Source organism: Cupressus sempervirens, chromosome 10 (assembly GCF_028749045.1).
Source record: "Cupressus sempervirens isolate cs-2001-9-10 chromosome 10, ASM2874904v1, whole genome shotgun sequence".
In the NCBI taxonomy this organism is placed as follows: domain Eukaryota; kingdom Viridiplantae; phylum Streptophyta; class Pinopsida; order Cupressales; family Cupressaceae; genus Cupressus; species Cupressus sempervirens.
The window spans coordinates 487,572,598-487,584,923 of record NC_143127.1 but is presented as its reverse complement, the minus strand read 5'-3'; the positions used below and the strand labels follow the sequence as shown (position 1 = coordinate 487,584,923).

The window sequence follows — 12,326 nt, the reverse complement described above, 5'->3', positions numbered from 1 at the left end:
TAAACACTCATCATAGTATATACTCTACAACCACTATGACCATCCTTATCCTCATCCTTGGGCTGTTGTGATGATTCTCCCTCCACAATATCAGTATAAACCCACATGCCACGATTTGCTACTTCTTTCAACCACAATGCACAAGTATAACTTCTAGAGAAAGACCTTTTGTACCAAAAGCAAAGTTGTTTCCTCCTTAAGTCCTCTCTGAATGTAATATCAAATTTCCCCACTAACTTCTCCTTGTCCTCAGCAACTGATAGGGACTGGTCATCAACAGATAGGGACTGGTCATCAACAGGTGGAGGAACAAAAGATATTGAAGCAACCTTGCTTCGAGAAGATGACTTGGGCCCATGCCTTTCTCATCGCCTCCTATAAAGAAGAGGGGTCCAATAACTTCACACATCCACAAAGTACATCAAATATGTGAAAATGATGGTGATGGGGCAGATTGTGTGCAAGAAGATAATCAAACAAAGAAAACTTATTTTAAAGGTTGCATGATTATTCCATTGCATAACTCTAGAGATGCTCCATTCACCAAACATCAAGATGCACTTCATGACTTTTCAGTAGCAAAACAAAAAAAAAAATACCAAAGATCACATTGATAAAACAATAAGTGTTGTCCATAAGAATGATGCATCTAACACTACAAGGGATCAAATGTTGGGGTTAGATGATCATGGGTTTTATTTCTTTTCAAATACTCTTGTTGGTGACAAAAGGGCAAAATTTGATGCTAAGCGAGTGATGAAGGGAAGGCATACCATGAACAGAAGGAGTACATTGTTACTATTACGAATATTTGCTTGTTATTAACAATGATCAAGAGATCAATTTATACAAGAGACTGAACGATGTTTCCATAAGAAACGATCGTAAATAATAGAAACTTTCTATTTTAGCTAAGAGAAAACTAACAGTTATCTACAACTAACTAAAGAATAGAAACATTCTATTCTAGAAACAAAAAACTAAATATTAGAAACTTTCTAATATTTACAGAAGATTACAATAGATAACCATTAGATACTAAACCAAGATAATATAAACTATCTATTATCGTAATACCCTCCCTTAATGGTTAATTTATCCAGAGCAGGAAGCTGTCAAAAAGTGTAAAAGACAGACTTTGTCTGCTCAAGGTGCTCTACATTGTTTGCTGTGGGCTTTGAACCAAATGGCTTAGATAGGGCAGCTAAGTGCTTCCAACATTCAAGCTTCATGTGCCCAAAATTATGGCAATAGTTGCATTGAATGTTTTTCTTTCGGGAGCCTTCTGAATCTAGAGCAAAGGATGTCTGTTTAGAAGACTACTAATGGTATTTTGGATACTACTCCAAAACTTTGTAGATGAGCATAATGCTCCAAAACAAACCATAAAAAGCCATGATTTTTAGGAGAAAATTGAAAATATTGAAAATGAGTTTTAAGGTGAAAAATCAATCAAAATCCAACATGATTTTTGTGGTGAAAAATCAATCAAAACCCAACATGATTTTTGAGGTGAAAAATCAATCGAAACCCAACATGAGTTTTGAGATGAAAAAACAATCAAAACCTGATATGATTTTTGAGGTGAAAAAACCAGGGTAACGTGACTTGCGGCGAGTCACGTGAGTCACGCGAGTCAGCGAGTTGCGCTGACCTTGCCGAGTCACAATGACTTGTGACCCGCGAGCGGCTTGTCACAAGGAGTCACTCGCATGACTCGCGAGTCACCGAGTGACTCGCATGATCTGATCCCCTTGACTCGGCCATGACAGGCTTGAAACCGGGCCTTTAAAATATAATTTTTTACATGTTTTTTTTATTTTATTTTTTACATTTCTCACTCATATAACCCTAAAAGGGCTCCCATAATAGTCTATAGTGAAAAGAAGAAAGAGAGAGAGAGGTAGAAGAGAAATAGAGTTTTTTTGTTTTGCAACCAGCTGAAAGGAGGAGGAGAAAAGCTTGCATTTGTGACATTGGAGCTTCCATTTAGATCATCAAGGAGTTTATAGGAGCTCTTCTCAACACTTCCCAAAGCATTTGAAAGAGGTAAGACTTGATTGTTTAGATTTTGATGATTTTTTTGTCTATGCTTATGGGTTTTTTGCATGAATTTTTTTTGTTTGTTTATGAGGATTTTTTTTTAACTTCAGATCTTCATAAAATGCAATGCTGAAATGGTAATATTTGGTTTAAAATGTCTTATTGCAGCAACCTTTACATTTTTCCTTAATTAAGTCATAATGGCTTCTAGAGGTAAAAATCCCAAGCTCTCTAAAGGCAACAAAAAAGATGAGTGTTGGAAGTTCACCATAGAATTTCCGGGTAGAAAGAGAAGTCAAACAAAATGCCTATTTTGCAAAATCATTAATAGTGGGGGGATAAATAGATTAAAATACCATATTGCTGGCTTACATGGTCATGATATTGAGCCTTGTGGAGCTGCAACTGTTGAGGCTCAACATTTTTGTTATGTAGCCTTGGAAAAATATGAACAAGAAAAAGAATTAAAAAAAAAAACAATTATAAGAGTTAGCTCAGATTGGTTCTAGTTCCCTTCCACGCTCATTTGCAAATGTTTTTGAGTCAGTAGGCTGTGTTGGAGAAGGTTCTTCGCGTCCCCCCTATCGTCCTAGTGCTTCTATTGCTCGAGCTTCTTCTACATCTATTCCTTGCACTTCCAGTGATGCTACTGCTGCTGCCCGTTCTAGTAGTGCTGCTCTTCTTCGTCCTAGAGTCAGAAAATCTAGTAAGTTGGACAACTTTTTTGTATTGCGTACCACTCTTGGTGCACAACCCTCACTTGAGAGCGGGCTGGAATAGGGAGATACATGAAGCTGGAGTAAGAGCAATTTACAAGTTTTGGTTTTTTTGCGACATTTCATTTATAGTAGCTGTAATGGGCACCCTTGAATGTCCCAAAAAACTAAAGCAAATTCCTAAAAGGAATTATGTCAAACAGTTTGCATTCAACCTCTTATTTCTCCGTTTAATGTTTTAAACCCCTTATAACTCCGAAAATCAAACGTTTATTTGTTTGTTGTGTTTTGTGCATGGAATTGGTATCATACAACATAAACAAGAAAGAAACTACAATAATATGCAAAGTGGAAATGAACTGCTGCCAATAAAATGTTATTTTCAGAATTCATAAAACCAAATATATGGCAGATTTATCAACTCACTAATTACTTCAGCATTATTGACATAATACTCCAGCCCATGCTTTCGAACTTGCTGCTACAGTGCCGCGTGAATAGTGCTGCGTGAATAGTGCCGCATGAACAGTGCTGCTATAGTACTTTGTCCTTAAATCAGTACACTACCTTCGTAATATCATTCCCTCAAAGCGACATAAGCGTCGGACAAGTAGTGAACAAGATATGAGCAAAATACCAAATCTGCCTGTAGCTGGAAATGCAACTAAACTACCTGATAATGAAGCCGATAACAAAGAATTCCAAAGGCCAAACCCCAAGGGAATGACGGCTAGAATGTTACAAGAGAGGATAAATGTCCTCAAATGCCAAGAACGGAGCTGCAACTCACACACCAATTTCTTCTCATATTCAACCCTGTCTAATGAAGCCACAAATGCTTCCTTTTATTCTATTTCCAAAGGTCCGCTCAACTCATATGGGCAATGTGGGATAAAAGATGTGTAATATATAAAATACCCCTTATGTCTCCCTTGGGTACACATCCCCATAAAATAAATATTATAGTAACACTTTAATATTTTACAATTAAATTAGACGTTACTTTAATAAAACTTCAGGCATTAAAATGTATTAGCAATCGGACTCCGAATAATGCGAGTGATAGCTCATCGGAAAGCTCTCACCGAGGAGTATCAAATCCAATCACCAAAATTGACCTACACTGTGTCTTGCCGACTTACTAAAAATAGTAAGTATGCTTGAAACTAAGTAAATCAACTTCGTTTTGGCCCAAACTGGAAATGACTAGGCCAAAACACTCCAAGATCCCATTAAACCCTTCGTTAGCCCTCGGGACCATGTAGAACAAGGCTAATGCACACACACTTGGTCAACTGCTAAAATGGGGACATTACAGTCCGCCCCCCTTGAAATTGTTTGTCCTCAAGCAATCTCAATCCAACCTGCTAAATAACCTGCTCACTCTCCCATGTAGAATCTTCCTCCGGCAGGTCTTTCCATCTGACCAAATACTCCTTCACTATCCTGTTCCTAAGCTTCCTCTCTCTGGTGTCCAAAATAGCCTCGAGTACTAACACAAGCTTCCCCTCCTCATCCAAAGGGGGTAAATCTGTAGAAGGCACTACACTCTGACCAATGGCTTTCTTAAGCCTAGACACATGAAACACATTGTGCACTCGATTGCCCTCTGGAAGCTCAAGCTCATAGGCGACTTTGCCCACTTTGCGAATCACCCTATAGGGACCATAAAATCTAGGTTTCAACTTTTCAGCTCCACTCTTCTTGAGTGATGACTGTCTATATGGTTGTAGCCTCAAGTAAACCATATCCCCTACCTCGAAGCTACGCTCTATTCGGTGCTGATCAACATACAATTTCTGTTGATCTTGGGCCTGTTGTATATTCTCTTTGAGCACTTTCAGGATGTCTTGACTATCTTGCAATAAGTTTTTGGCTTTGGGCACTCTACTGTCCCCCAAAACTAAATCCATGAAGCTAGGTGCTTCATAACCATAGAGTGCCATGAAAGGAGTCATCTTGATGGACATATGATAAGTGGTGTTATAACAATACTCTCCCATATGCAACCATCTGATCGAAGCCTTTTGTTGTGCAGTTACATAGTTCCTCAAATATCCTTCCACCCATTTATTCACAATCTCTGTTTGCCCATCTGTTTGCAGATGATAACTAGTGCTAGGTGTGAGATCTGTACCACACAACCTAAACAACTCTTGCCAAAAAAACTCAAACTTACTATCCCGGTCGCAGACAATGAATTTGGGCAGCCCATGTAACCTGAATATCTCTCTAAAGAAAAGATCTGCCACTTGTATTGCTGTGTAAGTGGACGGAATAGCAAAGAAGTGAGCAAACTTCGTCAAGCGGTCCACCACCACATAGATGCAATCCCTTCCCTGCACTCGTGGTAAACCAGTGATGAAGTCCATCGAAATACTTTCCCATTTCCTATTAGGAATGGGCAAGGGCTGTAATAAACCTGCAGGAAATGTGTGCTCTCCCTTATTTTGTTGACAAACCACACACTCCCTGACATACCTCTGAACATCATCCTTGAGCCCTTTCCATGAAAACTGCTCTCGGATCTGCCTGTAGGTCTTGAAGATCCCCGGATGTCCAGCTGTGGGTGCATCATGAAATGCCTTCAATATCGCCTCTCTCAAATGCGATGACGGAATCAAATAAACCCTAACCTGAACTCTGATCAATCCATCTATCACCTCATAGCGATCATCCTGTATGGTACCTGAAATCAATCCAGAAGGCCAAGCATCTTCGACATACTCTGCTATAATCTGATCTCTCCAATCTCCTGAAATCTCTACCAGAGCACATAAGTGAGGTCTTTGAGATAAGACATCAGCCACCACATTTTTCTTATCTTTGACAAACTCTATGTCAAAGTCATAAGATTGCAATTTAGTCACCCATTTTTGTTGCCGGTCATTGAGATCACACTGGCTCATGAAGTATTTAATACTGTTGTGATCAATCTTGATCACAAAACGTCCACCTACCAAATATGATCGAAATTTGGCCAATGCATGCATTATGGCCAACATTTCCCAGTCATAGACAGAATAACTCTTCTCAACTCCCCGAAGCTTCCTACTTTCGAATGCAATGGGATGCTTCTCCTGCATCAATACTGCTCCAATCCCATCACCTGATGTATCACAATGAAGCTCAAAAGGCTTCGTTAAATCTGGTAGAGCTAGAACTGGACATGAAGACATTACCTGCTTGAAATGCTCAAAACACCTCTGTGCTGCCCCTGTCCACACGAAGGCTCCTTTCCTGGTAAGATTTGTCAAGGGTGTAGCAATCTGTGAGAATCCCTTAACAAACCTCCTATAAAAGCCACATAAACCAAAGAATCCCTTAAGTTGCATAAGGTTTGTGGTAGTAGGCCACTCTACAATAGCTCTAATCATTTTGGGATCAACCCGAACGCCATTTGCACTAATGATATGCCCAAGGTAAAGGAGCTCAGTCATGCCAGACTCACATTTAGATTCCTTGGCATACAATGACTCTCTCTCCAGAATAGATAACACCTCCTCTAGATGATGTAAGTGCTCCTCCCAGGTCTTACTGAAGACCAAGATGTCATCAAAGAAGATCAAGACAAATCTCCTTAGCTGTTTCCTGAATACCTGGTTCATACAACTCTGAAATGTAGCGGGTGCATTGGTTAGACCAAATGGCATAACCATGAACTCAAAGTGGCCATAGTGACATCGGAAGGCTGTTTTCTCAAAGTCCTTTGCTCTCATCTTGATCTGATGGTATCCGGATTGCAAATCAATTTTGGTGAAGAAGCATGCCCCATGCAACTCATCAATCAGCTCATCAATCCTAAGAATGGGATACCTGTTTTTAATTGTTTTCTTATTCAGTGCCCTATAATCGATGCACATGCGCATCGTCCCATCCTTCTTCTTTACCAATACTACTGCTGAAGCAAAGGGGCTCTTACTGGGCCTGATATGCCCCATCTCCAACAAATCCTTAATCGTCTTCTCTATCTCATCCTTGTGTTTCTTAGGATGACGATAGGGAGTAATCATAATTGGTTTGGCTTCCTCCTCGAGCTCAATAACATGTTCCATCCCTCTGTTAGGAGGAAGCCCATGAGGAATATCGCTAAATACTTTAGCGTGTCTATCAACTATCTTCTGGATATCTGGTGGATGACTCTTTTCTTGTGGCTCTGGTGAAGTTGGCATAATGTAGCACTCTGCCGCCCACTTTATGTCATCATGACGAAAAGTCTCTGCATTCTCCTCAAGGACACTACTCTGCAACCTCCATCTGAAAGTCCTCTAAGTACCACAGTTCTGCCCTCATGCTGGAATCTCATCTCCAATTTCGCTAGGTTGAGTGTGAACTCAACTAGTGAAGCCATCCATGTCATGCCGAGGATGACATCATAATCTCCCATGTCCACAACATAGAACTCATCCTCCAACTCGTAGCCATCTCCAAACCTAATGCGAAGATTAGTTATCTTTCGAGTGCATAACAATTTTTCACCGTTAGCCACCATGACTCTAAACCCATCATGCTCCTCTGTCTGTAACCCTCTCCTGGCTACCAACTGTGCATCTATGAAGTTATGTGTAGCCCCAGTGTCAATAAGAGATATCACTTTCTGCCCTTGGATAGTACCCCTGACCTTAAATGTGATTGCTTTTTGGACCCCTGTCAAGCGTGCCAACGATCTATCATCCTTAGGAATGCTGCTCTCCTCTATAGTGTTACCCTCATCTGAATCGGAGTGCTGATCCTTCCCCTCTGACTCTGACTCTTCTTTTGAAAAATACTCCATTTGATTTGCCTTAGTCTTGAGAGAACATTTATGAGATAAGTCCCAAGGCTCTCTACAATGGAAGCACAGCTTCTTCTTTCGAAGTTCATTCAAGGTTTCATTGTCTAGTCCTTTTGATCCTTCTTTGGGTTTGCTATACTCTATCTGAAACGGTTTTTTGTCTTTGTCCTTGCGGTAGGAAGAATCTGTTGAATGGTTTTTTCCTTTGTATACCGAAGGGGCTAAATCTTGTGCCTTTTTAGTTGCTTCAGCTAAGGTGAGTGGATCATGTCCCTTCACCCAACCTTGTAATGGATCAGCAAGACCATCACAAAATAACACCACCAATCTCCTAGGAGAGATATTAGTAACAAGTACAGACAAGCGCTGAAACTCGACAATGTAAGCATCCACAGAACCTGACTATTTTAATTGTGCTAGCTCCTTGAAATGTAACTCGGGATCCCTAGTGTCAAATCTCTCAATTAATGTTTTGGTGAATTCCTCATAGGATGTAATCTGATTATGCCCCAAAGTCACCATGCCATGATGCCACCATTCATGTGCAACACCATCCAAGTGCATAGCCGCATACTTGATAGCCTCCTCCTCAGGCATAGGATTTAGCTGCAAGTATGTATCTACCTTATGCACCCAAGCTCGTGCAGTCATCTTCCCTGAAGCATCATAATAAGGTAAAGAAAGTTTTCCAACTTTCTTTCTCAGCTTAAAGTTTTGATTCCTCCCTCCTGCTCTAGGCATGTGTCTCATCCTCAAGTCCATATAATCTCTGAGGGAAATATCCGCGTGAAACTCCGGTCCACTAGCCTTCCAGTCCCTCCTGAACTGATCCTGTAACTCGGTAATCTGCAGTTCGTTTACTGGTTGAACCGGATCTCTAGGTTGGAAAGTGGGTAGAAGAGGTCTCGAGCTCGCAGTCCGTGCTGGGCGTGCAATGTGTCTAAAGTTATCAACCTCATTCCCATTGTTGCCATGTCCATTATTACCATTAATGTTATTTTCAGGACCATTGTTGTTGCCTTAGCCTCCATGGTTATTGTTTCCCCCATTGTTATTGTTTCTGTTGTTGGCATCACCTGGATTAATATTGACACCCATCTGTCTAGCCATGAGCTGCAACATCATGTCCATTCGCCTATTCTGCTCCTGCTGCATACGCTGCCCCTGCTCTAATGTATCCAGTAACTATCTTAACATTACCTCCCCCTAATCTGGACCGACATTCCCGCCTCCGCCTAATCCTGTATTCCTGTCATCTCGATCACCCATATTGTTGTCCTGATCAAAGAATATCTCCTCTGTGTTTGTATGGCTGGATTCAATGCCCATCTGCATGGATGTACTAGACTGTTTGCTTTGCAAGTTTGAAATCCTATTTTGTCTTGCTCTGATATCGCGGAAATTATAAGGCCCTTGTCGCATGCTCAAATATAAATGCTTAGCCTGTGTTTTTTTATTTTATTTCTGATTTTAGTGTTTTGACATTTTGTCAAACACTTTTCTCTCTATCCAGCTGTTCCAAATTCCCTATAAGACCTCCACAGGATGGTAGGACTTATGGCTCTGATACCACTGTAATGGGCACCTCTGAATGTCCCAAAAAACTAAACCAAATTGCTGAAAGGAATTATGTCAAACAGTTTGCGTTCAACCTCTTATTTCTCCGTTTAATATTTTAAACCCCTTATAACTTCGGAAATCAAACATTTATTTGTTTGTTGTGTTTTGTGCATGGAATTGGTATCATACAACATAAACAAGAAAGAAACTACAATAATATGCAAAGTGGAAATGAACTGCTGCCAATAAAATGTTATTTTCAGAATTCATAAAACCAAATACATAGCAGATTTATCAACTCACTAATTACTTCAGCATTATTGACATAATACTCCAGCCCATGCTTTCGAACTTGCTGCTACAGTGTCGTGTGAATAGTGCTGCGTGAATAGTGTTGCATGAATAGTGTTGCTACAGTACTTTGTCCTTCAATCAGTCCACTACTTTCATAATATCATTCCCTCAAAGCGGCATAAGCGTCAGACAAGTACTGAAGAAGATATGAACAAAATACCAAATCTGCCTGTAGCTGGAAATGCAACTAAACTGCCTGATAATGAAGCCGATAACAAAGAATTCCAAAGGCCAAACCCCAAGGGAATGATGTCTAGAATGTTACAAGAGAGGATAAACGTCCTCAAATGCGAAGAACGGAGCTGCAACTCACACACCAATTTCTTTTCATATTCAACCCTGTCTAATGAAGCCACAAATGCTTCCTTTTATTCTATTTCCAAGGGTCTGCTTAACTCATATGGGCAATGTGGGATAAAAGATGTGTAATATATAAAACATATATTAAAATACCCTTTATGTCTCCCTTGGGTACACATCCCCATAAAATAAATATTAAAGTAACACTTTAATATTTTACAATTAAATTAGACGTTACTTTAATAAAACTTCAGGCATTAAAATGTATTAGCAATCGGACTCCGAATAATGCGAGTGATAGCTCATCAGAAAGCTCTCACCGAGGAGTATCAAATCCATTCACCAAAATTGACCTACACTGTGTCCTGCTGACTTACTAAAAATAGTAAGTATGCCTGAAACTAAGTAAATCAACTTCTTTTTGGCCCAAACTGAAAATGACTAGGCCAAAACACTCCAAGATCCCATTAAACCCTTCGTTAGCCCTCGGGACCATGTAGAACAAGGCTAACGCACACACACTTGGTCAATTGCTAAAATGGGGACATTACACCAGGTACTTCAAGTTTTCAACTTCATTTATATTTGATTGTTTTACGTTTTAAGTTTTAAAATTTATATTCAATTTTATACTTTTAACTTGATGTTGAAAATTTGAAATATGCTAATTAAAATGTTTTTATAAATGTAATAGGACTCCTTATTGGCAGGAGATGATTGATGCAGTTTCCATCTGTTGTGTAGGGTTGAAAGCCCCCACTGAAGATGAGTTGAGTGGCCCCCTCTTGCTAGATATGGTTGAGGAGATGAAACTTGAGTTGGAGGACTACAAAAAGATTTGGAGCCAAAAGGGGTGTACCATCATGACAGATGGATGGACAAATAAGAGGTCCAGAACTCTCCTAAAGTTTCTTGTTTCTAGTGGAGGTGATTCATCATGCTCTACTTCTTGAAGTCTAAAATTTAATGTATACTATTATTGAATAACAAAAATTTTGTTTTATTGAGTATTGATTCTTGAATGATAATTATTTTGTCTAATTTTCACTTTCAAGATCCACCATGTTTTTGAGTTCCATAGATGCTTTCTCATGTGTGAAAAATGCAAAATTCTTATGTGAGACTATTGAGGAGGTCATAAGGAAGGTGGGGGAAGACAATGTTGTCCAAGTGGTGACAGATAATGCAGCTAATTATGTTGCTGCAGGTAAAATTTTAACTTCTAACTTTCTAAGTTCTTCTAAAAAATTTGTTTTAGTTTTTCATTAAATTTTGAAAATTAAAAGTTTTTTAATACATCAAAAATTTTCATTGTTTACTAACTAATTTAAAATTGCTGCAGGAAAACAATTGATGGAGAGACACTCAAAAATCTTTTGGACTCCATGTGCGGCCCATTGCATCGACCTCATGTTAGAGGATATTGGCAAGCTTGTATGGGTGAAATCATGTGTTACCAAGGCCAAAAATCTTTGTAAGTTCATCTATAATCATGCCTTGGTCCTCAGCACTATGAGGAAATACACGAAGGGAAAGGAGTTGGCTCGTCCTGGTATCACAAGATTTGCCTCTAACTTTATCACACTAAAATCCTTGCTAAGTTCAAGGTTAGAGTTGCGGTGCATGTTTGTTGGTCCAGAATGGAGTTCCTCCTCCTTTGCTAGCAGCCTTGCAGGGATAGATGCAACAAAATGCATTTATGATGATGATGATTTTTGGGAGCCATGTTCAAAGATTGTGGAGGTAATTTAAAATTTAAATTTTAAATTTTAAAAGCTTAAGTCGTAAAATTTTATAAATTAATTTGTCTCATACATATTTTTGTTTTATTTTCATTGTGCAACTTTGCAAAGTTTCATCATTCACTAAATTGTTTTTTTGTTTAATTGTTTTGTAGAGCACCGAGCCCCTTGTAGCCCTCCTATGAGTTGCTGATGGCGAGAAGCCCTCTATGGGCTACATTTATGAGGGCATGGATAGGGTCAAGGAGACTATTAAGGCCAAATATGTAGGAGTTGAGGAAAACTATGGCCCTATTTGGAACATAATTGATAGGAGATGGCAAAATCAGCTTCATAAGCCCATCCACGCAGCAACCTATTACCTCAATCCGGCATACCGTTTCTGTGATGATTTCAAGGCAGATGAGGAGGTTCTTAGTGGCCTATACACAGTGATATCGAAGATGTCCCTTAATCCCACAGATATATTGCTTGAGATGGATGCCTATAATAATGCATCAAGGCCCATTTTTTCAAGTCAAATTGGCAAAGAAGGTCGTACAAAATTGCAGCCAGGTAAAGATTGTAGCTTAAGCCTTATACAATCTAGTTTCTAAATTTCTAGCTTTAAACTTAAAGTTCAAATTTTGAAATGAGACTAATATTTTTTTGTTTTCCTTTTTTCAAAATTCAGATAGATGGTGGCAAATGTTTGGGCCTTCAACCAAAAACCTTTAGCAAATCGCCATCCGCATTTTGAGCCAGCCAAGTAGCACTTCTGGATGTGAGCGCAACTGGAGCATGTTCGAGCACATCCACTCGAAGAGGCGTAACAGGTTGTCTGTGCAGAAAATGAAT

General features: G+C 39.4%; 2 protein-coding genes across 4 annotated transcripts in view; both read left to right on the top strand.

The window, feature by feature from the left end:
- LOC149534793 (uncharacterized) overlaps positions 1–12,326 on the top strand; it is a 318,498-nt gene that overhangs the window by 237,764 nt on the left and 68,408 nt on the right. The window contains exon 17 of one of the 3 annotated variants that reach the window (XM_089805052.1): positions 10,492–10,750. The exons of the other annotated variants lie outside the window; for them this stretch is intronic. Within the exon in view, the coding sequence (XP_089661178.1) occupies positions 10,492–10,510 (19 nt within the window). The 3' untranslated portion in view covers positions 10,511–10,750. Of the gene's footprint in view, positions 1–10,491; positions 10,751–12,326 lie in introns of those variants that run through there. 3 annotated transcript variants of the gene reach the window in all.
- LOC149534794 (uncharacterized) lies at positions 10,810–11,796 on the top strand. Its single transcript, XM_089805053.1, has 3 exons — positions 10,810–10,954; positions 11,090–11,490; positions 11,645–11,796. Exons 1-3 carry the CDS (start codon positions 10,810–10,812, stop codon positions 11,672–11,674), a joined length of 576 nt encoding a protein of 191 aa, XP_089661179.1. The 3' UTR covers positions 11,675–11,796.

What these genes read in the sequence shown, in the direction of transcription:
- LOC149534794 (XM_089805053.1), top strand. Translation starts at nt 10,810, where the DNA reads ATGTTTTTGAGTTCCATAGATGCTTTCTCATGTGTGAAAAATGCAAAA. An exon ending in AGCTAATTATGTTGCTGCAG is followed by an intron (nt 10,955 to 11,089) that starts GTAAAATTTTAA and finishes AAATTGCTGCAG; the next exon opens with GAAAACAATTGATGGAGAGA. An exon ending in CATGTTCAAAGATTGTGGAG is followed by an intron (nt 11,491 to 11,644) that starts GTAATTTAAAAT and finishes ATTGTTTTGTAG; the next exon opens with AGCACCGAGCCCCTTGTAGC.